Source organism: Mesoplodon bidens (assembly GCF_964165515.1).
Source record: "Mesoplodon bidens genome assembly, chromosome: 7".
Taxonomy (NCBI): Eukaryota; Metazoa; Chordata; class Mammalia; order Artiodactyla; family Ziphiidae; genus Mesoplodon; species Mesoplodon bidens.
This window is the reverse complement of record NC_138164.1, coordinates 31,667,339-31,693,738: the sequence shown is the minus strand read 5'-3', so window position 1 is coordinate 31,693,738 and position 26,400 is coordinate 31,667,339. Positions and strand designations below refer to the sequence as shown.

At 38.0% G+C, this 26,400-nt stretch overlaps 1 protein-coding gene across 3 annotated transcripts in view; it reads left to right on the top strand.

The window, feature by feature from the left end:
- The window catches only part of ARHGAP42 (Rho GTPase activating protein 42), a gene marked incomplete at its 3' end in the record, with an annotated part of 300,025 nt that overhangs the window by 196,618 nt on the left and 77,007 nt on the right, over positions 1-26,400 (top strand). For all 3 annotated transcript variants that reach the window (XM_081238752.1, XM_081238751.1, XM_081238753.1), the window contains one exon: positions 21,473-21,574. In XM_081238752.1, coding sequence (XP_081094878.1) covers positions 21,473-21,574 — 102 coding nt within the window. The remainder of the gene's footprint in view (positions 1-21,472; positions 21,575-26,400) is intronic.

The following is a 26,400-nucleotide window of genomic DNA, read 5'->3' as shown; positions in this document are numbered from 1 at the left end:
TCCCCAGTTTGGTCAGCATCTTTGTAATCATTACCTTAAGCTCTTCATTGAGTAGGTTGTTTATCTCCACTTTGTTTAATTCATTTTCTGAGGTTTTTCTCTTTTTCTTTCATTGGGAACATATTTTTCCATCTCCTCAATTTGTTTAACTCTCCATGTTTATTTCTATATATTAGATAGGTGTGTTATATATATCTCCAGATCTTGGATCATTGGCTTTATGTGGGATATGTTCTATGGGGCCCAGCAGAACATTCCTCTCTGGCCACCAGAGCTCCAGGTTTGTCCTCTGTGTGGGCTGTGTGCACCCTTCTGCTGTGCTGGGGATGACTGCTGTGGGTGTGCTGGTTGGCAGGGTCTCCCCCCACCCCCCAGCTGCAAGGCTCTACCTCATGTGGTTGCTGAGGGTGCACTGGTGGGTGGGGCTGAACCCCACACTAATAGACTTGAAGGAGGATTCTAAAACGGTACTTGCCTCTGATGGGTTAACACAGTAGAACATGATCCCCAAAATGCCTGCCACCAGCTTCTCTGTCCCCAGAGGGAGTTCCAGCTGCCTCCTGCCTCTCCAGGAGGCAAGATTAGCAAGTGGGTCTGACCTAGGTGCCTTTCAACTACTGCTTCTGCATTAGGACTTGGAGTGTGTGAGATTTTGTGTGTGTCATTTAAGAGTGGGGACTCTGTTTCCCATAGCCTTCTGACTCTCCTGAACATAACCCCCGATAGTTTTCAAAAGGAGGCATTCTGGGTCTGTCTTCTTTGTGCAGGAGCCCTCAGCTGCAGAGCATAATGTTGGGCTCGGACCCCTTGCTCCTTGGGGAGGACCTCTGCTGTTGTGCTATCTCACCCATTTGTGGGTCACTGACCTGGGACTGTAGGTGCTGACTAGACCATGTCTCTGTCCCTCCTGCCTATCTCATTGTGACTTCATCTGTGCATCTTTTGTTGTGTAACACCTTTTCTGCTAGTCTTCAGGTGATTCTCATAGATAGTGGTAGGAGGTAAGTTAAGGCTCTTCCTACTCTGCCATCATAAGCCATTTCTTATGAAGGTCCATGTTTTTGCCTCCACTGATGTCCCTTCATGGTCTAAAACAGCTTTGTGCAGCCAGCACCTGACTCTTGGTGTTTTACTTCCCCAAACTTTCAGGCCCATGATCTTTTGAAAGTTCTTTTATATTTGTGTCCTTTCATGGTTTCAAGGTTTAATTGCTTTTTGATAACCTTGTATATTATCCTATAAGTTCCATGAGGACTGAGTATTAATTATGTGCTGTGAACTGTAGTTTTGTAAGTAATTTACAAGATATTACCTCAGTTAATTCTTTTAAGGACTTCATTAGGTAGCACTATTGTTATTTCTATTATACAGATGAGGAAAACTGAAAAGTAATATAACCTGTTAAGGCTTCCATAGATATTAAGTGGTGGAATCAGGATTTGGAAGCAGACTGTATGACTATCACTAAAGGCTGTGCTCATAATCTGTTACATTATGTGGTATAGATATAATGTACTGTTTTTATGTAATATTTTTTAATTAATGTTTTTGAAATAAAAAATTTGTTTAAATGCCACCTGAACTATGCTTGTGCTCTGTGCCTATGACAAAGACCTAGTATTTTATTAATTTTAGGTAGATTTTAGTCTCTCATAAACTTTATTGCTGAGGAATGGGATACCCCGTTATCAAGGATACTAGCTAAAATAATCTAGTATCTAGAAGTCTTCTGGGGATGGGTGGAAGACAGTGTGTTTTTCAAGGAAGAGCTCCCAGTGTTTGACAGCTGCACCTGTTTCACAGCCATGTCAAGACATCACTGAGGTTCTCTCCAAGGGGGATGTTGTGGTTGATAATGAGAGGGCTCTCTTAGCATCTCAAGGCAGACAAGGTAGATGAGTGCTGGTGTCTCTCCCTTATCCACAACTACTTCCTGGCTTTTGGGTTATTTTCTGGATGAATCCAGTAGCTGATTCTTCTGAGTCATATGAGACAGATGATAAGAGATAGCACTCTTCTGATTTGTGTATTTTTCCTATACCACCAAGCAATTAATTCTTACACTACCTGCAGAATAGTGTTAGATCCCACAGGTTAAGGGTCCAGTCCTGCAAATCTGCATTTTCCACCCTGACCCCAATCTCCAGACGCCAATGGCAAGTTCAGGTTGTCACCTATGCTTCTGACTGACTAACTATAGATGGGAGGTTCCCACAACTCCCTCCTTGGGTTTGATTAATTGGCTAGAGCAGCTTACAGAACTCAAAGAAACATTGTACTTACTAGATTATTAGTTTATTATAAAAGGATACAACTCAGGAACAGCCAGGTGGAAGAGATGGGTAGGGCAAGGCATGTGGGAATGGGTACAGAGTTTCCGTGCTCTCCCAGAACCTCCACATGTTCACCAGTCCTGAAGCTATCCAAACCCTGTAGTTGTGAGGTTTATGGAGACTTCATTACCTCATTGGCCATTGGTGATTGAACTGATGAAGCTCCAGTCCCTGTCCCCGACCCAAAGGTGGGGGTAGGGAGAAGGAGGTGGGACTGAAAGTTCCAACCCTCTAATCACATGGCTGGCTCCATTGGCAACCAGCCCCATCCTTTGGGGCTTTTCAGATGTCACCTTATTAACTTAAACTCAGGTGTGGACAAAAGGGATGTGTTATGAATATCAAGACATATTTATCATTCTTAGGGCTTGGGAAATTCCAAGGGTTATTTAGAAGCCCTGTGCCAGAAATGGGAATGAAGACCAACTATATATTTCTTATTATAAATCATGATATCACAACTCTCAACCCCCCAAAAAGAAAGCATTATGAAAAATATGACTTTATTTTAGTTCCAAGCAAGTGTTTCTTAGGGCTTTTATTCACAGAAGAATCAGGAACAAAAGTGTGTGTAGCCTATAGCAAGTTCCTCATATTTTCTTGTTCTTGTCTCTCCCCACCCCCCCATCCCCCAGCTGACACTATTTATATATAGTCTTCAGATCCTTAGGTCTAAAAACATTTACTAACCTTTTTTATAGCAGGTAGACATTTTTCTTAGACTTGAAGGAGCAAAGATGCGTTAAGTTGTAGGAAATAACTCAAAGTCAGCAACTACTGATGGATGAGATAGAGACAGTTTATGTATATGTCATGATAAATGCTGAGTTAGAGGTATATGTAGGTACGGAGTGCTTTGGAGACACAAAAAGCACTTGATCTAATGTGGAAGTCTGATCTCTGAAAAGGTGATGCCTGGGGTGAGTCTTGAGAGATGAGTGAGAGTTAACCAAGGAAGAAGGGCCTTTCGGACAGAACAGAGAGCATAGGCAAAGCAAGCAAGAGGTCATAATGTTTGTGGGAAGAACTTCAGAAATGCTGGTGTTACTAGAACATAAAATATGGAGTTGGAAGTGTTGGAGATGAGATCAAAGAGATATGTTAGTGCTGCATTACCAAAGGTCTTGTTTGCTTTGCTGAGAGTGGACTTTTTTTCTGTAGTTTTTGGAAAATGTACCTAGGGAAACCTGATAGTAAGAACTGTGTTTTAGATTAAATATTCTAACTCAGATATAGATAACCAGTAGGGACAAGGAACACCATCTGCAGGAAGACCAGGTAGGTGTTAATTAACATAGTTTAGCTGGGAGACCTCAGGGCCCTAAGTAATTGCAGTGAGTTTGAAATCTAGAAATGGAAGTTTTGAAATACATTTTGGAGGCAGAAATCATAGGCAGGATGTCTAGATGTGGATGTTTAGGGAAAGGGAGCAGTCTGAAAGAATGGCAGGTTTCCCTGTCCTAGTTCTTAGAATAACCATAGGCACATTCCTGTTTTTTCTAGCTTTGTCGTCCTTCACACCTGCCGTCACCCCTCATGTCCATATAGTCACCAAGTCATGAATGATTTCCTGAATTGATACCTTTGTACTTATTCCTATACATTCTTTTTAAATTCAGGCCTCAATTATTTCTTGGCTATACTTCCCCTCTCAAATGCTTCCTTCATTTTGCTACCAGAGGAATCTCACTTAAAATAAATCTGATCTTTCTCTGCCCCTCAACCTCCACCCAAATAAAACTTTATGAATGATATAAAGCATGGGGTCTAGGGTCTAAAACCTATCAGGATGTGTAGAAATTTTATTCTTTGACAACCATAATTTACCTCCCAAATGGCCTTTTTGAACTTGGAAGTAGTTTAATAATTTTTGGTCCTGACCCATGTCATGCACTGGTCCCCTTTGTCTGACTAATGCATTTTATTGTCTTTGCTTTGCTTTGTCTCTCTCCCCCACTAGACTATGAGGGCCTTGAGCATAGACAGTATGTCTTGCTCATGTTTGTCCTTAGAGTGTTCAGTATTAATTGAATGAATAAATCAGGGTGTTTGTAGGAGATAGCCTTTCTTAGATCATTCCCAGAGAAAAGCACTAAAGAAAAAATATATATAATAAAATACCCTGAAGGAAAGCCCTGTGTAATGTGGGCAGACGCTGAACAAGTTGCAACAATCAAAGTCCCCGAAAGATATGCCTTTCACTGTATGTATTTTTGAACTTGCACAGTTGGGGCAAGTGAGCTGTGTCCTGGGAGTAATCTGTTGCTCCGAAAACAGGTACTCAGTGGCTCCTGATCTGTGTCAGATTATAACCGATAGCAGTCTGTTGCTTGAAGATTCTCTTTACTAGTTGGTAAGTTGTGTTATACTGATGGATTCAGGCTCTAACAAAGTAGTGCTGTAGGCTTATCCCTAATTCACACTGTAAAATCTGGTGTCTTAGTTCTGTGTTTAGAAAGTAGGATAAAAAGAAGTCACTTTTATAGAGTGACTTATTATATATGACATCTGTCTAGAACCAAATGAAGAAGAAAATATTCACAAAGAAGGCCTTATACCTCTTTCTAGAAAAGTCTTAAAATGACAGGTTTCTAGTCAGTCACAATAGTTCCCATGTACTGTCAAGTTAGCTGTTGATTTCTGTCTGCCCGTAAAACAGAAGCACTTTTTATTTCTGGCTTTCCGTGTAAATCCAGTGACGGAGCTCTCAGGAAGATGTCTGGCCCACTTGGTCATATTTGTTAGTTGTTATGACCTCTTGTCTACCAGCATCGTCAGATATACTAAGTAGTTTAAAAATTCTTCCCTATGACTAACCTAACTATCTCAAATTTAGTCCATTTCCTTCTGCTGTTTCCTCAACTGGTGGAATACCGTGTGAAATACTCAGAGAACAGGTGGTCTCCATGTGAAATACTCAGATTTTACAAGCAACTAAAAGAACTTGTAAATTATTTCCTTCACCTTAGATTTCCCTCCTCGTGCTCATCATGTGTTCATCAGAATGCCAGGAGCATTCGAATAATGTGCTTCCGTGGAGGGTTGAAGGATCATTTTATGAGGAATGACAGAATCCTTATTCAACCAGCACTGCTCTTTAGAGAAACATTTAGGAGCATGTGTGTGCGTGTTTCTTTATGGGATTAAATTAGGGCTTTTTGAGTCTTAGGGTCTTAAATTTCGCTTTTATGCTGTTCTAAATTAATTTTACTCAGCTTAAATAAATTTATTGAACTTGTGGTTCAAGACTTGTGATAAGGAGAGAGAATATTTGGACTCTAGGAAAGAACAAATAGATAACCCCTATTCTTAGCCCTTGCATTGAAATGAACTTTCTAATTAACTCTAAGAGTATTGTTAATAATATACAAAATAGATTAGGTTGGGCTAAAACTTTCCTTTTCACTTATTTGAAATGACCACAGTGAATGACCCAAAGGACATAAATAAAGAATTAATAAAGAATTAAGTTGAAGGAAAACTTAGAATCACAAATAATTGACAAACAGCACAGATGGCTACTCTTTTAATTTAATTAACTGAAAGAAAATTATATCCTTTGGCATAAATTTTAACTTCCTTTGAGAAAGTGTCTTTGGAAATTTATTTAAATCTATGAAAATCAGAATACCTAAATATTTATATTGTTTGGCATGTTAATAGTTGGAAGAAAGAATAATACAAATTATTCATGTTAATTAATTCTGAAGGTTTTGTAGCCACAGTACTAAACTTTTAAGAATTATTTTTGCTAATTGTATTTGGTAAATTCCCTAATAAAGAATAATCCTATTTCTTAAGTCAAGCTCTATATACACTTTGGGGAAAATTTTATTTTAGCTTCTCTCCATTGTTCATTTTCACAACTTGGTTGTTTTAAGTCTCAAAGCTGGACTAAGATCATAATTAAAAACATTTATTAACTATTTCTTGAGAAATAGTGAATCACTCCATGCCTAGGAGTTAAGCCCACCTTTTACTAACCAAAATCTTTTTTGTTTTTCTCTGGTATTCTTTGATAAATAAGAAAGAATTAACCATTGTTTGTGAGTGACTATTTTGAATTTTAGCATGATTGCATTCCAGTGAAAAGAAAAGATTTTTCAGTTATCCACACTTCTAGTCTTACAATCTGAAGAAGTGTCTAAATGTATCCTGACAAATATTCCTTCACGGAATTTAACAGGATTAGGTTTGACCAGCCCTCCCTCAGTTGGCATCGTTATAAACAGTCTAGACTTCAGGGACCTGTAGGAGTGATAACTTTGGCAACGTCACTAGAGGCAAGACAGTGACTCTAGACTACACAGACTATATCTCACAAGTGTTCTCATCATGTTTATATGATGAAACAGAGAGACTTCTTGTTTATAAAGCAAAAGTGATATGTAGCTGTTTAAACTTCAGGTACAAACAGCACTGAATGCTGAACTAGCACAGTAGAGTAAAAAAAAAAAAAATTAAGTGTATTTTTGTGAATGAAAATTGAGATTTGTTCTTAAGTTTGTGGCTTAAGTTGTGTGGCTTGAAAGTAGCCAACTGGTAGCAATACCATCCAACCTCCACATTTAACTACCAAGTTGACTGTTTTCAGTGCTGGCAACCTTTGGTGCTTTGTCTCCTTCCTTTAAGCTTTTCATTGTTCTTAGCAGTTAGTGTGACATTTTGAGGACTGAATCTAAAACCCCAAACTAAATAAGACCAAGGAGTAGCTAAGATTGTATCAATACTTGCTGAAAGTGAAAGAGTAGTTATTTCTTACTAATCCCTACCTTACTGACTGTTGATATTTATCTTTTTGTATCAGGGGTTGTTTGCCAACTGGCAGAGCCACACCACCAATGGCCATCCCTCTGAGGTATTTCTTATGGTGGGTGTACCTAGGAAAAGCTTATGTAGAGCAATGCCAGAGAAATAACCATGTTTGTGCTTTAAGTAGTTAACTACTTTATACTCTACTTGCTTCCATAATGTTTAAGCTGAAGTCATTTAATCCAACTATTAGGTGACAGATAAGATGACCAAGGCCCTAGAATTGTTAACATGTCCAAGGTAATACATTTGGTGATAAAATCCAGAGAATAGCTATGACTGTGTGACAGTGTTTACAGAATTAGCTGATTATAATTCATTCGTTCAGCAGTTACACATTGAGCCTTTTTTCATGTGGGAAATACCATGTTAGCTTACAGTCTAGTCCAAGATTTCTCAGCCTCCACACTATTAACATGTTGGGCTGAATAAGTCAATCAAAATCAATTTCTCTCTCTCTCTCTCTCTCTCACACACACACACTCTCTCTCTCTCTCTCTCTCTCTCTCTCTCTCCTTCTCTTTCCTGTCATCTTTATCCTGGGAAGCCCTTCGGTCTGTAGAAATTAGACTTTAGACAGAAATACCTGCAATGATAACTTGTTCTCATAAAGAGAGGTTAACCTCTGAGGTTAACCTAATGTTGAAAGTCAAGGAAGGCAGGGCAGAGGAATTGAGCAGAAAGGGCATTCCGCAGTAGAAGATCAGAGCATGTTCTTGTGGGAGAAAAGGTTGAAGGAGGAGCACCAGACATTTTTGGAAGGCTTCTGGAAGCTGGCCCCCCAATGCTTCTGCTCATACTCTGTGAACAAAACGTATTCACATGGACACATCTCCTTGCTCGGAGATTGGGAAATGTATTCTTTATTCTTGGCGGCTGTGTGCCCTGCTACAATTTAGGGGTTCTATTACTGTGGAAATGGATGGCACTCTGCCAAAAAAGGCTTTTGATAAAAGCAGTAGAAATAAAGAATTCCATGAGCTTATATACAGGAGAGGGCTGTTCCAAGCTTTGGCTCATGTGAGTAATTCTTTGATATTGACCAAGGCACTTCAACCCTTTGGAGGATGGGGGTCATTTTCCTTTAAAATGTTAAAACTAAGCAGTTGTGCTATTTATGCTGATTTGAGAAAGGTCTTGTGTTTTAGTCTGGACTCCACCCTTTTGCTGGTTGAGTGGCCTATAGTTAATTTCCATGAACCTCATTTTTCCACTGTATAGCATGGGAATCGTGATAACACATTATTTATTTCCTATTTATAAATGTGATCTTCTTGGAAGCCCTATGATATTGAATGTACAAAATCGGCTCAAGAGAACAAGGTTGTGAATGAATCTGAAAATCCCTTGAAAATGTTATACTTTTATTATCAAAAATCATAAAGATAGCAAACTCAGCAAGATAAAATCTTAAATCCATATCTCAGGAATGTGTGTATTGGTATTAGGCCCAGTTTATGCCCTTCCCAGGCCCTTAGCGTTTGCTCAGAAGATAACTGTGGCCTAGGATTGTCACTTCTTATTCCTCACACATGATCAGGGCTTGGCTCCAGCCAGACCCCCATCACCCTACTTCAGTGGGAGTTGCAGCAGCTGTGGTGCACAGGCTCAGTGGCTCATTGGCTGTTCCTCATCACATATGGACTCTTGATAGAGTACGAGGGCGGACCCTGGGCTCTGGCCTCTCCCACAACTGCTGGAGTGCCAGATGACAATCTGAAAGAACTCAGGAGAGTTCCTGTCCCATGGAGCAAATGTTGACCACTTATGGGAGAAACGGGCAGATAAATCCTTGCTTACCCAATGGAAATGTACTGAGGTGTTTTGGTTTTGTAAAACCTGAATGGAGATGTACCTTATTGTCTGAGCAACTGGCTGTTTTTCCTCCTGTTTCTGCGGTTCATTCAGTAATAAACACTTGTATTTTCTTTCCTCCTTTCCTGTCTGTTCCCTTTTTCTCTACTGTTGCTCCACAAGGTTGTATGCTAGTTGTAGCAGGCAAACTTTGCCTCAGGCTCTGTTTCCTAGGAACTTTGGATTAAAAAAAGTATAATATTAATATAATATGAAAAATTAATTTCCACTTGCTGTGGCTTTCACTTTGGGAGTTAAGGAAAAGCACCTCTCTTTGTCTCAGTCAGATGCAGTACTTATCATGAGCATTCTCTGTCATGGTGTCAGTCTTTTGTCCCCATGTTTGTTCTCCTTCCATGTTATCAATAGTTTTTGAATTTTGTGACTGAGATTTTTATTTCATTCTCCAAGTCCTCTGTCATCCAAGAAGAAGAGAAATTTGAATGTCGGGCATGAAGAAAAGCTTTGGATTACTTTTAATTAGGAAATCCCTAAACTCACTCAGGGTAATTTTCCAAACATCCTGCCTGGAGTGTGCAGAGTTGTGTAACTTTAGGTTTATCCGTGATGTCATGCCAGATCCCATAAGATTATAGCCACTCCAGACACTATCCACCCTCTTGATCGCAATCTTCTGTCTTTACACAATCCACAAGAGGATTGATGAACAATCAAAAATCATCAAAAACATTCAGTAGCATTCTCTATCTCTCCTAAAGTCTAAAGTAGCATTATAAGTACCTCCTCTGCTTCTGTGCCTTTTGTCTGTTGTCTTCTTTCTTCCCATTTTCCCCATTTCATCCATTTATTACCTTTAATGTTTTTCAGTGCTATAATTTTCCCTATAAGCATTGATTCTGCTGCATCCAGAAATATTAATGTTTAATTTTCATTTAGTTTAAAATGTTTTTAATCTCTCTTCAGATTTCCTCTTTAACCTATGTGTCATTTAGAAGTGTGTTGTTTAATGTCTAAGTATTTTGTGATTTTCCAGCTATCTTTATGTTGTTGATTTCCAACTTAATTCCACTGTGCTCTGAGAATGATTTCTATTCTTTTAAATTTGCTAAGATGTGTTTTATGGCCCAGAATGTAGTCTGTGTTGGTGAACATTCCATGCGAGCTTGAGAAGAATGTATAATAATAGTACAGTACAATAGTACAGTAAAACTTTTGAGACCTTGTGTGTTTGTAAATAGTTTTATTCTACCCTCAATCTAGATTGACAATTTGGATATAGAAATCTAGGTCAGAATTCATTATTCCTGAGAATTTTGAAGGCACTGCACCTTTGTTTTACAACTTCCTGGGATGTTTCTGTGGATTCATTATTGATTTCTGATGATTTTTATTTGACCTCTGTTTTTAGGCTTTGGTTTTTATTCATGGTTTTGTAATATTTTCTCATTTATTGCGCCTTGTATATATTGTGTCATTTCAACATGGATACTTTTTTATCAGTTCTGGAAATTTTCATGAATTATTTTTTTGGTCATTCCCTCCATACATTTTTTTCTTTCAGTAGTTCTGTTAGTCAGATGTTGGGTTTCATGATTAAGCTTCTAATTTTTCTTATCTTTTTTCATCTATTTTCTTTTTTAATTCATAGATTTCTTGTTTTATTCATTTACTTATACCTCATTCACATTTTCATATTTATATAGCAACCGTTCTCATAAGTTCAATGTGTATTTTTTGTCTTATGTTCTTAACAAAATTGGTATTATTTTTCTATGCATGGCTCTTTAATTTACATAAATGATTTTGTGATATTTATCTATTTTGTGCTTTGTGGTTTTCACTCAGAATTGTGTTTTAAGATCCATCCACATGTAATATTTACTTCATGCCTACCACTTCATGTTATGCTTCTAATTCATTTATGTCCACCAATAAATACCCTGGCTATCTTCCTGTTTTCACAGATCCTCATTTGTGTTTCCTTATGGACTTTTCTGTGAGGATCTTTTCAGGATGTACACCAGAAGCTGGTTTTTAGGGCACACATATATGCCACTTAGAAATGTTGAATTTCTCTTTGGAAAGGCTGTACTTCTCTACAGTCGCACCATATAGAAGGGTTCCTGTGTCTCTACATTCACTCAACGTGTAATGTTATTCAGCTTTCTAACTCTTGCCAATCAATAGCTGATAGATATAATGTCATATCTTAATATTTTAATTTGCTTTTCTCTTAAGAACTAATGAGTTTGAAAAGTTCTTTATATGTTTGTTACTCTTTTGGCTTTCTTCTTCTGTGTTATTCCTTCATATCTTTCACATATATATATATTTTTTTATTTTTTAATTCTTTTTTATTATTTATTTATTTATTTATTTTACATCTTTATTGGAGTATAATTGCTTTACAATGGTGTGTTAGTTTCTGCTTTATAACAAAGTGAATCAGTTATACATATACATATGTTCCCATATCTCTTCCCTCTTGCGTCTCCCTCCCTCCCACCCTCCCTATCCCACCCCTCCAGGTAGTCACAAAGCACCGAGCTGATCTCCCTGTGCTATGCGGCTGCTTCCCACTAGCTATCTATTTTACGTTTGGTAGTGTATATATGTCCATGCCACTCTCTCACTTTGTCACAGCTTACCTTTCCCCCTCCCCATATCCTCAAGTCCATTCTCTAGTAGGTCTGTGTCTTTATTCCCGTCTTACCCCTAGGTTCTTCATGACATTTTTTTTTCTTAAATTCCATATATCTGTTTGTTTTTCTATCTTTCCAATTTGTAAGTTCATTATAAAGGCAAATATGAAACCTTTGGCTCCTATGAATCTGATCACCTGGATGTGGTAGTGGTGAGATAATTGGAATGGGGCAGATATAATGGATTGTGCTGGTGCAACTACCCAGGAAGGAGCCCTTTGGGAATGTCTGTATTTCAGCAGATTGAGGAGGAAGGACTTGGTGGGGAATGGCTTGGGAGACTGGGAATGGTTGGGTGCAGTTACCCAGAGGCGGGACATTGCTGTGAAAGCTATACTAGGATTCTCAACAACCTGGGCTTCTGGATACCAGGCATCTCTTGGACCTCAGGAAACTCCTATGTGGGTAGCAAGTGGGTGGAATATCCAAGCATCTGGCCATTCTCAGACTTAGAAATGGTAGTGTCATAGGCTGCTGTTCTGAGCAGTGAGGAAGTCCCACTATCAGAGGAGAAAGAAGTCTAGCCGGGATTGGTAGTTAGGGCTCTATCTTTTCCTCTCAGTGCCTAGCATGGTGCCAGTTTATAAGAATTACACATTTTTCTGGAATAGAAATTTAGCTATCAGTATTTATTATTACTCTTCGTATTACTATTTCTACTACTATGCATTCACTCGAAGGATTTTCAAAATATATGTATAATGCTTATTTAGCTGATGGTTATGCTAACATGTTGACTTAAATAGTTGCATGGGAAATTTTTCAATATCCTGAGTGGCAATTACAACCTTGAAGTTGTCTTAAAATTCAGATGCATAAATCCTAAATATGTGCTCCATTTTTAAAAAAAGGAATATAGAAAATACTTTTTCATTTCCTCTATTTTAAAAAATTTTTGATCATGGTAACGTTAAAATAAAGGTTGCTAAGAGCCGTTTAAACAAAGCTTTGTGTTAGTCTTTTATAGAAAAAAAATGCAATTAGATAAGCTTTGAGAATTTCTCTTTGTGATTTTCTAAATGTTGTGGTAGAGTCTATTTTTCACCTTTGGTACCCTCTTGTGGTCAATGCAAGACATTGATTAGGCCTTGATTTTAACAGTTGTGTATAATTTAACACTTTTTATTTTTGTGAGAGACCTATAGTTTATATGAATATTTGACTTTTTTGTCATATACAACAACTTTAAGAGTAAGACTGACACTTGGAGTTCTCTTCCTGTTCCTTACTTCAGGGTATGCAGTGAAGGTGTGGCATGACCACAGTTGCTAATCTTAGAAGCTAAGTGATAATGTGATCATGTGCTCAGAGTAAATACAGTGTAGCTTGGAACACAAATTGATTGAAGACCTTGAACTTATCTTACACTTTTGCAACTGTAGTTGGGTTTGAGGATTAATTTGCCATTTTTGATGGTATATTTTAAGATTTTATAGCACACACACACACATACAAACATATTTTACACATATATATGATTTCATTTTACATGATTACCTAGTTCAAATGTACTTACTGTGGGTTTATAGAAAATGTCGTACCATTGTGACATAGTCTCCCTTTTTCTGAGTCATGCTATGACAATAAGAAGACATCGATCACATACAGTGTTTAGTAAAGATTTGTGTGTTATTTTCCCTTCCTTCTGCAGCACTGGTTTCAGAGAAAATTCTTCACTTGATATCCACAACAAGTAACACAAAAGACAGGAGGTAGCTGTGTAGTATTAAGTTACTAAGGCCAAATAAGACTTGACTTACACGAGCAGTAAATCACAGCTTTTGGGGGGAGATGTGAGTTGCAAGAAGTGCTCTTGGCTTTCAAGAACATGCTTCCTTAGATTATAGTTGTCCTTCATGTAGCCTACTCTTTCAACTCAGCTCTTTAATTTTATGCTAGAACTGAGTGTGTTTTTGTTGTCTACATCATGGGACCCTTTGAGTAAATCCTTTTCCCGGGCCTGGTGGTGTGAAGGGCCAGGGTTTGAATAAGAGTTCAGGAAGTGCTTCTGGGAACGATTTTTGTATTGCCAGGAATGCTGATGTGTTGGCACGGAATTAACATTTCCCAAAACACCATCAAACACTGACTGAAAAACAAAGATGCAAGTGTAGTCACCACAGCTGTGTTCTCTTTTCCCCCAAATAGTTTCTTCTATGCACAGTGAGAAATTTTAAGCCCCCTATTGTAAGATGAAAGTGAGTCAGTTTTGTGTACTACATTGTAAGGCAGCTGGGTGCCCCCCAGTATTCATGTATCACTGGGACTGAGTTAAGGCCATTTGTGCAGAAGTGTCCCTTATATCATGGATATTGGGTTTTTGATCAAATGGAATGTTTGTGAGGGACTGTGGTGCCGTGTTATAAGAGGAATAATTTCACTTGTTCATTAGATATTTATTGAGCACTCTCTCAAATTTTCAGTTTTAATGATGGGAAGATACATGCATAAATTTCCCTGCTACAATGTAGGACATGAACACCATAAGAAACTCATATATAAAGCTATATGAGCATCTAAAAGGGAGAGAGAGTTGATGGAGGGGACATGTGAATGAGGTCTATTTAAGCTGGATGCTGGGAGTCGATCTAACTTGAATATGTGGATGTTGGAAGAAGTAAGCATTTGTATCAGAGAGGAGATGGCCTGCAGAGAAAAAAGAATAGGAGCTCAAAAGGGCTAATGAGAGAGACTTTTGGAGAAATTGCTTGGGCAGGTCAGTTATGGGCATGAAATGCCAGATTAAAGAGTAACGTTCACTGCTCAAACAATGGAATGTTCACCCAGGTATCTGTTTCAACCGTGGACAGGACAAGCTCCTCCCATCCTAAACCTTGGACTTCTCTGCTTTCTTTTGGGTTCTCTCCTGTACATTTTGTTGTGTGAATTCCTCAAAAGACCTTTTTTGGATGGGAATGCCACTTTTTATTTTTCAATTTTGTTTCTTCTAGTAGAGCCACATTTTCTCCTTAAATAATAAAAATGCTTTGAAGATGTTGATTCCCCCCCTCTTCATTTACAGGTATAATACTGTAATGCACAGACATACCAGTACTTCTTCAAAGGTCCAAAAGTGACTAGAACCTTTACAGCAGAACCCTACTTGGTCTTTCCATTTAATGCCATTTTACCAGTTAAGTTTCTATGCAACTAGGTTATGATGGGTTCCTGGAAATATAATTGAGGAGATAAAAAGTTTAGAGTGCCAGTGGATCAAAATGGAATTCTGTGGATGTATTAACCTGGATCTGACACCCTCAGGGTCCTCAGAAAGACAAGTCAGAGGCCTGTGCCTCTTCTCCTTTCTTCTTCCCTTACTCCCCAACTCCCTTCCTCTCCTCTCCTCTCCTCATCCATCCATCCATCATTTTTAATTAATCTCCTCCAAATACATATGCAAATAATGAAGCAAAGCATTATGCATAATAATCACAGAGCTTGTTAAAAATAACAATGTCTGAATCTCTATATGAGGGAAATAAGAATCTACATTTTTAATAGGCTTTAAAATACTCGACTCTGATTAAGGTGGTCCAGCTATTGCACTTCAAGAGACACTGAAATAAAAGCAAGGAATAGTACTTCTTTAGCCAATAAAATTTATGAGTGTGATCACCTAGTATTTATTTCATATGGACCCATGGATGGAAATGACATACCTGGTGGATAACACATTTATAGTTGAAGAAGATTATATGCCCAGGCATGTCCTGTTCTCTTTAACGTTTTATTCCATTTGGATTTCTATAAAAGTATGCCAGAGGATGAAAGGTAAAGTATCCTCCACCTCCACAAAAGACTAGCCTGGTTACAGCTCCCCTACAGAACAGTGTCATTTTAGGGATATGCAAAGGTCAGCTATTAGAGTTCTGTTGAATATATGACACAGATGTTGCTAATCCTTTTGACTTGACTGAACTGTTCTAATTATTTCACCCTACCAGGTTTTGAAGGTCTATTTTCCTTCTTGTCAAAAATGAGTTGTACGAAATATCAGGCATCTTTTTTTTAATATATATTATTTAATTTATTTTTTATACAGCAGCTTCTTATTAGTCATCAATTTTATACACATTAGTGTATACATATCAATCCCAATCACCCAATTCAGCACACCGCCATCCCCACCCCACTGCGGTTTTCCCCTCTTGGTGTCCATACGTTTGTTCTCTACATTTGTGTCTCAACTTCTGCCCTACAAACCGGTTCATCTGTACCATTTTTCTAGGTTCCGCATACATGTGTTAATATATGATATTTGTTTTTCTCTTTCTGACTTACTTCACTCTGTATGACACTCTCTAGATCCATCGACATCTCAAAAAATGACTCAGTTTCATTCCTTTTTATGGCTGAGTAATATTCCATTGTATATATATACCGCAACTTCTTTATCCATTCGTCTGTCGATGGGCATTTAGGTTGCTTCCATTATCTGGTTATTGGAAATAGTGCTGCAGTGAACATTGGGGTGCATGTGTCTATTTGAATTATGGTTTTCTCTGGGTATATGCCCAGTAGTGGGATTGCTGGATCATGTGGTAATTCTATTTTTAGTTTTTTAAGGAACCTCCATACTGTTCTCCATAGTGGCTGTATCAGTTTACATTCCCACCAACAGTGCAAGAGGGTTCCCTTTTCTCCACACCCTCTCCAGCATTTGTTGTTTGTAGATTTTCTGATGATGCCCATTCTAACTAGTGTGAGGTGATACCTCATTGTAGTTTTGATTTGCATTTCTCTAATAATTAGTGATGTTGAGCAGCTTTTCATGTGCTTCTGGGCCATTTGTATGTCTTCTTTGGAGAAATGTCTATTTAGGTCTTTTGCCCATTTTTGGATTGCGTTGTTTGTTTCTTTAATATTGAGCTGCATGAGCTGTTTATATATTTTGGAGATTAATCCTTTGATCATTGATTTGTTTGCAAATATTTTCTCCCATTCTGAGGGTTGTTTCTTCGTCTTGTTTATGGTTTCCTTTGCTGTGCAAAAGCTTTTAAATTTCATTACGTCCCATTTGTTTATTTTTGTTTTTATTTCCATTACTCTAGGAGGTGGATCAAAAAAAGATCTTGCTGTGATTTATGTCAAAGAGTGTTCTTCCTATGTTTTCCTCTAAGAGTTTTATAGTGTCCAGTCTTACATTTAGGTCTCGAATCCATTTTGAGTTTATTTTTGTGTATGGTGTTAGGGAGTGTTCTAATTTCATTCTTTTACATGTAGCTGTCCAGTTTTCCCAGCACTACTTATTGAAGAGACTGTCTTTTCTCCATTGTATATCCTTGCCTCCTTTGTCATAGATTAGTTGACCATAGGTGTGTGGGTTTATCTCTGGGCTTTCTATCTTGTTCCATTGATCTATGTCTCTGTTTTTGTGCCAGTACAATATTGTCTTGATTACTGCAGCTTTGTAGTATAGTCCAAAGTCAGGGAGTCTCCAGCTCTGTGTTTTTCCCTCAAGACTGCCTTGGCTATTCAGGGTCTTTTGTGTCTCCATATAAATTTTAAGATTTTTTGTTCTAGTTCTGTAAAAAATGCCATTGGTAATTTGATAGGGATTGCATTGAATCTGTAGGTTGCTTTGGGTGGTATAGTCATTTTCACAATGTTGATTCTTCCAATCCAAGAACATAGTATATCTCTCCATCTGTTGGTATCATCTTTAATTTCTTTCATCAGTGTCTTATAGTTTTCTGCATACAGGTCTTTTGTCTCCCTAGGTAGGTTTATTCCTAGATATTTTATTCTTTTTGTTGCAATGGTAAAATGGAGTGTTCCCTTAATTTCTCTTTCAGATTTTTCATCATTAGTGTATAGGAATGCAAGAGATTTCTGAGCATTAATTTTGTATCCTGCTACTTTACCAAATTCACTGATTAGCTCTAGTAGTTTTCTGGTGACATTTTTAGGATTCTCTATGTATAGTATTATGTCATCTGCAAACAGTGACAGTTTTACTTCTTCTTTTCCAGTTTGGATTCCTTTTATTTCTTTTTCTTCTCTGATTGCCATGGCTAGGACTTCCAAAACTATGTTGAATAATAGTGGTGAGAGTGGACATCCTTGTCTTGTTCCTGATCTTAGAGGAAATGCTTTCAGTTTTTCACCATTGAGAATGATGTTTGCTGTGGGTTTGTCATATATGGCTTTCATTATGTTGAGGTAGTTTCCCTCTATGCCCGCTTTCTGGAGAGTTTTTATCATAAGTGGGTTTTGAATTCTGTCAAAAGCTTTTTCTGCATCTATTGAGATGATCATATGGTTTTTCTTCTTCAGTTTTTAATATGGGGTATCACATTGATTGATTTGTGTATATGGAAGAATCCTTGCATCCCTAGGATAAATCCCACTTGATCATGGTGTATGATCCTTTTAATGTGTTGTTGGATTCTGTTTGCTAGTATTTTGTTGAGGATTTTTGCATCTATATTCATTAGTGATTTTGGTCTGTAATTTTCTTTTTTTGTAGTATCTTTGTGTGGTTTTGGTATCAGGTGATGGTGGCCTCATAGAATGAGTTTGGGAGTGTTCCTTCCTCTGCAATTTTTTGGAAGAGTTTGAGAAGCATGGGAGTTAGCTCTTCTCTAAATGTTTGTTAGAATTCACCTCTGAAGCCACCTGGTCCTGGACTTTTGTTTGTTAGAAGATTTTTTTTTTTTTTTTTTGCAGTAGGCGGGCCTCTCACTGTTGTGGCCTCTCCCATTGCGGAGCACAGGCTCCAGATGTGCAGGCTCAGCGGCCATGGCTCACGGGCCTAGCCGCTCCACAGCATGTGGTATTTTCCCAGACCGTGGCATGAACCCGTGTCCCCTGCATCGGCAGGCGAACTCTCAACCACTGCGCCACCAGGGAAGCCCTGTTGGAAGATTTTTAATCACAGTTTGAATTTCATTGCTTGTGATTGGTCTGTTCATATTTTCGATTTCTTCCTGGTTCAGTCTTGGAAGGTTATACCTTTCTAAGAATTTGTCCATTTCTTCCACGTTGTCCATTTTATTGCCATACAGTTGCTTGTAGTAGTCTCTTAGGATGCTTTGTATTTCTGTGGTGTCTCTTGTAACTTCTCCTTTTTCATTTCTAATTTTATTGATTTGAGTCCTCTCCCTCTTTTTCTTCATGAGTCTGGCTAATGGTTTATAAATTTTGTTTATCTTCTCAAAGAACCAGCTTTTAGTTTTATTGATCTTTGCTTTTGTTTTCTTTGTTTCTATTTCATTTATTTGTGCTCTGATCTTTATGGTTTCTTTCCTTCTGCTAACTTTGGGTTTTGTTTGTTCTTCTTTCTCTAGTTCCTTTAGGTGTAAGGTTAGATTGTTGATTTGAGATGTTTCTTGTTTCTTGAGGTAGGCTTGTATAGCTATAAACTTCCCTCTTAGAACTGCTTTTGCTGCATCCCATAGGTTTTGGATCATCGTGTTTTCATTGTCATTTGTCTCTAGGTATTTTTCGATTTCCTCTTTGATTTCTTCAGTGATCTCTTGGTTATTTAGTAATGTATTGTTTAGCCTCCATGTGTCTGTGCTTTTTATGTTTTTTTCCCTGTAATTCATTTCTAATCTCATAGCATTGTGGTCAGAAAAGATGCTTGCTATGATTTCAATTTTCTTAAATTTACTGAACCTTGATTTGTGACCCAAGATGTGATCTATCCTGGAGAATGTTCTGTGCGTACTTGAGAAGAAAGTGTAATCTGCTGTTTTTGGGTGGAATGTCCTATAATATCAATTAAATCTCTCTGGTCTATTGTGTCATTTAAAGCTTGTGTTTCCTTATTAATTTTCTGTTTGGATGATCTGTCCATTGGTATAAGTGAGGTATTGATGTCCCTCACTTTTATTGTGTTACTGTCGATTCCCTCTTTTATAGCTGTTAGCAGTTGCCTTATGTATTGAGGTGCTCCTATGTTGGGTGCATATATATTTATAATTGTTTTATCTTCTTCTTGGATTGATCCCTTGATCATTATGTAGTGTCCTTGCTTGTCTCTTGTAACACTGTTTATTTTAGAGTCTATTTTATCTGATATGAGTATAGCTACTCCAGCTTTCTTTTGATTTCCATTTGCATGGAATATCTTTTTCCATCCCCTCACTTTTAGTCTGTATGTGTCCCTAGGTCTGAAGTGGGTCTCTTGTAGACAGCATATATATGGGTCTTGTTTATGTATCCATTCAGCAAGCCTGTGTCTTTTGGTTGGAGCATTTAATCCATTCATGTTTAAGGTAATTATTGATATGTATGTTCCTATGACCATTTTCTTAATTATTTTCAGTTTGTTTTTGTAGGTCCTTTTCTTCTCTTGTGTTTCCCACTTAGAGAAGTTCCTTTAGCATTTGTTGTAGAGCTGGTTTGCTGGTGCTGAATTCTCTTGGCTTTTGCTTGTCTGTAAAGCTTTTGATTTCTCCTTCAAATCAGAATGAGATACTAGCCGGGTAGAGTAATCTTGGTTGTAGGTTCTTCCCTTTCATTACTTTAAGTATATCATGCCACTCCCTTCTGGCTTTTAGAGTTTCTGCTGGGAAATCACCTGTTAACCTTTTAGGTGTTCCCTTGTATGTTATTTGTCATTTTTCCCTTGCTGCTTTCAATAATTTTTCTTTGTCTTTAATTTTTGCCAGTTTGATTACTATGTGTTTCTCCTTGGGTTTTTCCTATATGGGACTCGCTGCACTTCCTGGACTTGGGTGGCTATTTCCTTTCCCATGTTAGGGAAGTTTTCAACTATAATCTCTTCAAATATTTTCTCTGGTCCTTTCTCTCTCTCTTCTCCTTCTGCGACCACTATAATGTGAATATTGTTGCATTTACTGTTGTCCCAGAGGTCTCTTAGGCTGTCTTCATTTCTTTTCATTCTTTTTTTCTTTATTCTGTTCCACAGCAGTGAATTCCACCATTCTGTCTTCCAGGTCACTTATCTGTTCTTCTGCCTCAGTTATTCTGCTATTGACTCCTTCTAGTGTAGTTATCATTTCAGTTATTGTATTGTTCATCTCTGTTTGTTCTTTAATTCATCTAGATCTTTGTTAAACATTTCTTGCATCTTCTCGATCTTTGCCTCCATTCTTTTTCCGAGGTCCTGAATCATCTTCACTATCATTATTCTGAATTCTTTTTCTGGAATGTTGCCTATCTTCACTTCATTTAGTTGTTTTTCTGGGGTTTTATCCTGTTCCTTCATCTGGTACATAGCCCTCTGCCTTTTCATCTTGTCTATCTTTCTATGAATGTGGTTGTTGTTCCACAGGCTGCAGGATTGTAATTCTTCTTGATTCTGCTGTCTGTCCTCTGGTGGATGAGGCTATCTAAGAGGCTTGTGTAAGTTTCCTGATGAGAGGGACTGGTGGTGGGTAGAGCTGACTGTTTCTCTGGTGGGCCGAGCTCAGTAAGAGGCATCGTTTTTTTGTGGCTGGGAAATATGATTCCTTGAGAAGAGTATGCAAGTGGTTCTCTAAACTGGTTGTATATTAACTCATCTGAATCATCAAAAAGCCTAAAAGAGATGTTTTCTCTTGGTCCTATCCCAGGTCAGAATTTCTTGCTGAGAATCAGTTATAAAGTGTTCAAAGGGATTCTACTTTAGGCAACCTGCCCCCTCCATACTATAGTTTCATGAACTTCTTTGAGAGCAGAATACATACTCAAATGATTTTGTTTCACATCCTTCTTCCTACTCTACTTCATCAAGTTTTGCACATATCTGAAGCTCACTAAATCTTTATTAAATAATTTCAGTGGATGTTTGATAGGGATGGTGGAAATCAAGGTTTTCTTGTCTAATTTGAATGTTTTGTTGTTTTTGTGATCTCCTAGGATGGAAAGAAGAAATTTGACAAGGAGAGTGAAAAATACTATTCTATTCTTGACAAGCATTTAAATTTGTCTGCAAAGAAAAAGGAGTCTCATTTGCAGGAGGTAAGTTTTTCCAAATGAAATGTGGAAAGGGCATTAGCATTGTCATGTGAAGTCCAAAGTTTGAAAAGTAGACTTTATCTCAGAATCTGCTCCTCTTTAATAAAATAATGATAATAAGTATGTTTAAGTTAATTGAGCACTTACTACAGACAGGCACTGTGCTGAGCATTTTACATGACTTGTGATATTTAATGTTAACAGTTCTAGGAGAAAGATTAATATTTCCTTCAATAATGAGAAAGAGTGAAACAAGGCTATTTCTTTTTCTTCTTCTTGGGCATATTTTAAATAGCAGGACCTACCAAATTCATGTTATAGCATTTATATTAAGTTAAAAATACCTGTTTTTAAGGTGTTGCATCAGCATTAAGGGGAAAAAAGATACATATACAGCTACATGTTTTAAAATCTCCATTATTTTATGTCAATTTTCTGAAAGAACAAGTCAACAGTCAACATTCCTTATATGCATATACTAACATGTACAGTGTATGCATATAAGAAATCCATTTCTTCCTTTTTTCTGAAAATTTCTTCTCATTGGTAGTGTTTCAACTATAATTAGTCAAACTGAATAGTCCTTTTACTGAGGAATAGTGATGAGATATGTTTTTTTAAAAAAAGGCTCTCACGTCTTTCATCTTGGCAGCAACCAAATCTTGACACGCCATCCGTCATTCCCCCAGTGTACAGTGGTGTGTCTCAGAGCTGAACTGGGAGTTGTTGAGCTAGTTCCCCTACAGCTCATCACTGCTCTCCAGCCCTTCATAGGGAATCTTGTACTGTGCTGAGCCTCCTTTCATCTCTTCTTCCTCTCCTTTCTGTACTTCTAGGGACTGTGGTGGGGAACCTCTTTCAAATGCCTCCTCCTGATCCTCTAGCAAAGCCACCTCCCTTCCTGAACTGTTTTTCAAGTTCAGTCTGGTCCTCTGCCCTCCTTATTCCTATTCTTCTTTCCCTGACCTCCATATTCAGCCATAAAGCATGCTTGACGAGTTAGAGTTCAAGTGCAGTGGAATAGTAGTCCAAAAGGCATGAGAGGGTTGCTTCTGATTCCTTTTTTCTATACTCTTATGTTCCCATAGAGGGAATTGAATTTCTTCACTTAAAAATGTTCAATGTTGGGAAGTTTTGTTATTTAAATATGTGTTCATTATAGTGAATATCTTGTTATTAACACCTGCTGTTAAAATAGGACAATTTAATATACATCTGTGGGCCTATGGAAAGGTTTTGGGACTAAAGTGAAATGGAGAAAAATCTGTTATTAAGGAAAATTATATTTTTAATTTTCATGGACACATTTAATCTTATGAAGTACTATGTTGTTATTTAATATTATGTTCACATATTCCAAACTTCTTAAATATTCACATATCTCTTTAAACATTGCATTAGAATAAACCTAAGAGAGAATGCCGTATGTAGAAGAAGTAGAAAGTGCTCCCCTAATTGTCACCATCACGTACCAAAGGCCATGACCAAGTACCATTTTAAAAATTGACTGCCTCAGAACACTCTTTGACATAAATCACAACAAGATCTTTTTTGACCAACCTCCTAGAGTAATGAAAATAAAAACAAAAATAAACAAATGGGACCTAATGAAACCTAAAAGCTTTTGCACAGCAAAGGAAACCATAAACAAGACGAAGAAACAACCCTCAGAATGGGAGAAAATATTTGCAAATGAAACAACTCACAGAGGATTAATTTCCAAAATGTACAAGCAGCTCATGCAACTCAATATCGAAAAAACAAACAACCCACTCCAAAAATGGGTAGAAGACCTAAATAGACATTCCTCCAGAGAATGTACACAGATTGCCAACAAACACATGAAAGAATGCTCAACATCACTAATCATTAGAGAAATGCAAATCAAAACTACAATGAGATATCACCTCACACCAGTCAGAATGGCCATATCAAAAAATCTATAAGCAATAAATGCTGGAGAGGGTGTGGAGAAAAGGGAACCCTCTTGCACTGTTGGTGGGAATGTAAATTGATACAGCCACTATGGAGAACAGTATGGAGGTTCCTTAAAAGACTAAAAATAGAACTACCATACGACCCAGCAGTCCCACTATTGGGCATATACCTTGAAAAAACCATAATTCAAAAAGAGTCATGTACCACAATGTTCATTGCAGCTCTATTTACAATAACCAGGTCATGGAAGCAACCTAAGTGTCCATTGACAGATGAATGGATAAAGAAGATGTGTCATGTATATACAATGGAATATTACTCAGCCATAAAAAGAAACGAAATGGAGTTATTTGTAGTGAGGTGGATGGACCTAGAGTCTGTCATACAGAGTGAAGTAAGTCAGAAAGAGAAAGACAAATACCGTATGCTAACACATATATATGGAATCTTAAAAAAAAAATGGTTCTGAAGAACCTTGGGGCAGGGCAGGAATAAAGATCCAGATGTAGAGAATGGACTTGAGGAGAGGGGGATGGGGAAGGGTAAGCTGGGACGAACTGAGAGAGTAACATTGACATATATACACTACCAAACTTAAAATAGATAGCTAGTGGGGATCAGCCACATAGCACAGGGAGCTCAGCTTTGTGCTTTGTGACAACCTAGAGGGGTGGGATGGGGGGGTGGGAGGGAGGCGCAAGAGGGAGGAGATATGGGGATATATGTATACATATAGCTGATTCACTTTGTTATAAAGCAGAAACTAACACACCATTGTAAAGCAATTATACTCCAATGAAGATGTTAAAAAAAAAAGAATCTCCAAAATATACAAACAGCTCATGCAACCCAATATCAAAAAAACAAAAAACCCAATCAGAAAACGGGTGGAAGACCTAAATAGACATTCCTCCAAAGAAGACAAACAGATGACCAAGAGGCACATGAAAAGATGCTCGGCATCACTAATGATTACCGAAATGCAAATCAAAACTACAGTGAGGTATCACCTCACACCGGTAAGAATGGGCATCATCAAAAAATCTACAAACAGTAAATGCTGGAGAGGGTGTGGAGAAAAGGGAACCCTCTTGCACTCTTGGTGGGAATGTAAATTGATACAGCCACTATGGAAAACAGTATGGACGTTTCTTAAAAAACTAAAAATAGAACTACCTTATGACCCAGCAGTCCCACTACTGGGCACATACCCAGAGAAAACGATAATTCAAAAAGACACATGCACCCCAGTGTTCATAGCAGCACTATTTACAATAGCCAGGACATGGAAGCCACCTAAATGTCCATCAACAGAGGAATGGATAAAGAAGTTGTGGAACATATATACAATGGAATATTACTCAGCCATAAAAAGGAACAAAATTGGGTCATTTGTAGAGATGTGGATGGACCTAGAGAGTTTTATTCAGAGCGAAGTAAGTCAGAAAGAGAAAAACAAATATCATATATTAACGCATATCTGTGCAATCTAGAAAAATGGTATAGATGACCTTATTTGCGAAGCAGAAATAGAGACACAGACGTAGAGAACAAATTATGGATTCCAAGGGAGAAAAGTGTGGGGTGGGAGGAATTGGGAGGTTGGGATTGACACATATGCACTATTGATACTATATATAAAATAGACAACTGTGGGGAACATAGTATATGGCTCAAGGAACTCTACTTAGTGCACTGTGGTGACCTAAATGGGAGGAAAATCCAAAAGAGAGGGGATATATGTGTATGTATGGCTGATTCACTTGGCTGTGCAGTAGAAGCTAACACCACATTGTAAAGCAACTATACTCCAATACAAATTAATTTTTAAAAAAATCAACTGCCTCAAAATCAAGGGTAGTTTTTAGAGTCTCTAAAGGGTTATCAGGTTCTTGGTAAATATGAGAGGCCACCCTTAGATAAGACATTGCTTAAACCATCAAGAAAATGTTAACTTTATCATAATTTTCAAGTCCTCTAGAGTTTATGCTTTAATTTTCCCTGACAACCTAGCTCAATATTTAATACTTGTTAGTTGCCCTCAATCCCTTGAGCTATGATAGAATATTCGTTCTGGTTTTGTACTTAGAAAAACATAGAAAAACATAACACGGTTAGTAACATTCTCCACTTGCTCCCCACCACACACACACTTTTTTTCCAGGAGGCACAGCCCACAATGGAATACAACACAGATATTGTGCAGAGAAACTCCTCAGAACATATAATGTAGACAAGGAAAAACGTAGCTTGCTTTTTATTTATTCCTCTATCCTTCCAGGAGTCAAACCAGTTATAGGGCGATGCTGCCACACATGTATTTAATTCTGTAACATGGCATTAAAAGTCATCTGTTCCCTTCCAGAGCAGCTCTGGTCCTTCTGTCAGCACCAAGCCTATTAAGTTCTCAGAAAAACCCCTCTGTGCCTTCTCACTGGCACAGCTGACTCTTTGTTCATTTTGCTCATGGAAAATAAGTGACTGCACATTACCAGGACTGAATTAGGGGTCAGCTTGTGTTGGTAAAGCTCCAAGGCCATCAATTAGATGGACCACTGGAGTAAACAGAATTGGAAACAGACTCGTCAAAATTATGGGCTTTAGGGGCTTCCCTGGTGGCACAGTAGTTGAGAGTCCGCCTGCCGATGCAGGGGACACGGGTTCGTGCCCCGGTCCAGGAAGATCCCACATGCTGCGGAGTGGCTGGGCCCGTGAGCCATGGCCGCTGAGCCTGCGCATCCAGAGCCTGTGCTCCGTGGCAGGAGAGGCCACAACAGTGAGAGGCCCGCGTACCAAAAAAAAAAAAAAAAAAAAAATTATGGGCTTTACAGTAGATGAAAAGAAGTAATATTTGATATGTGAATGGATAATTTCTTTCTAAGCATAAAATC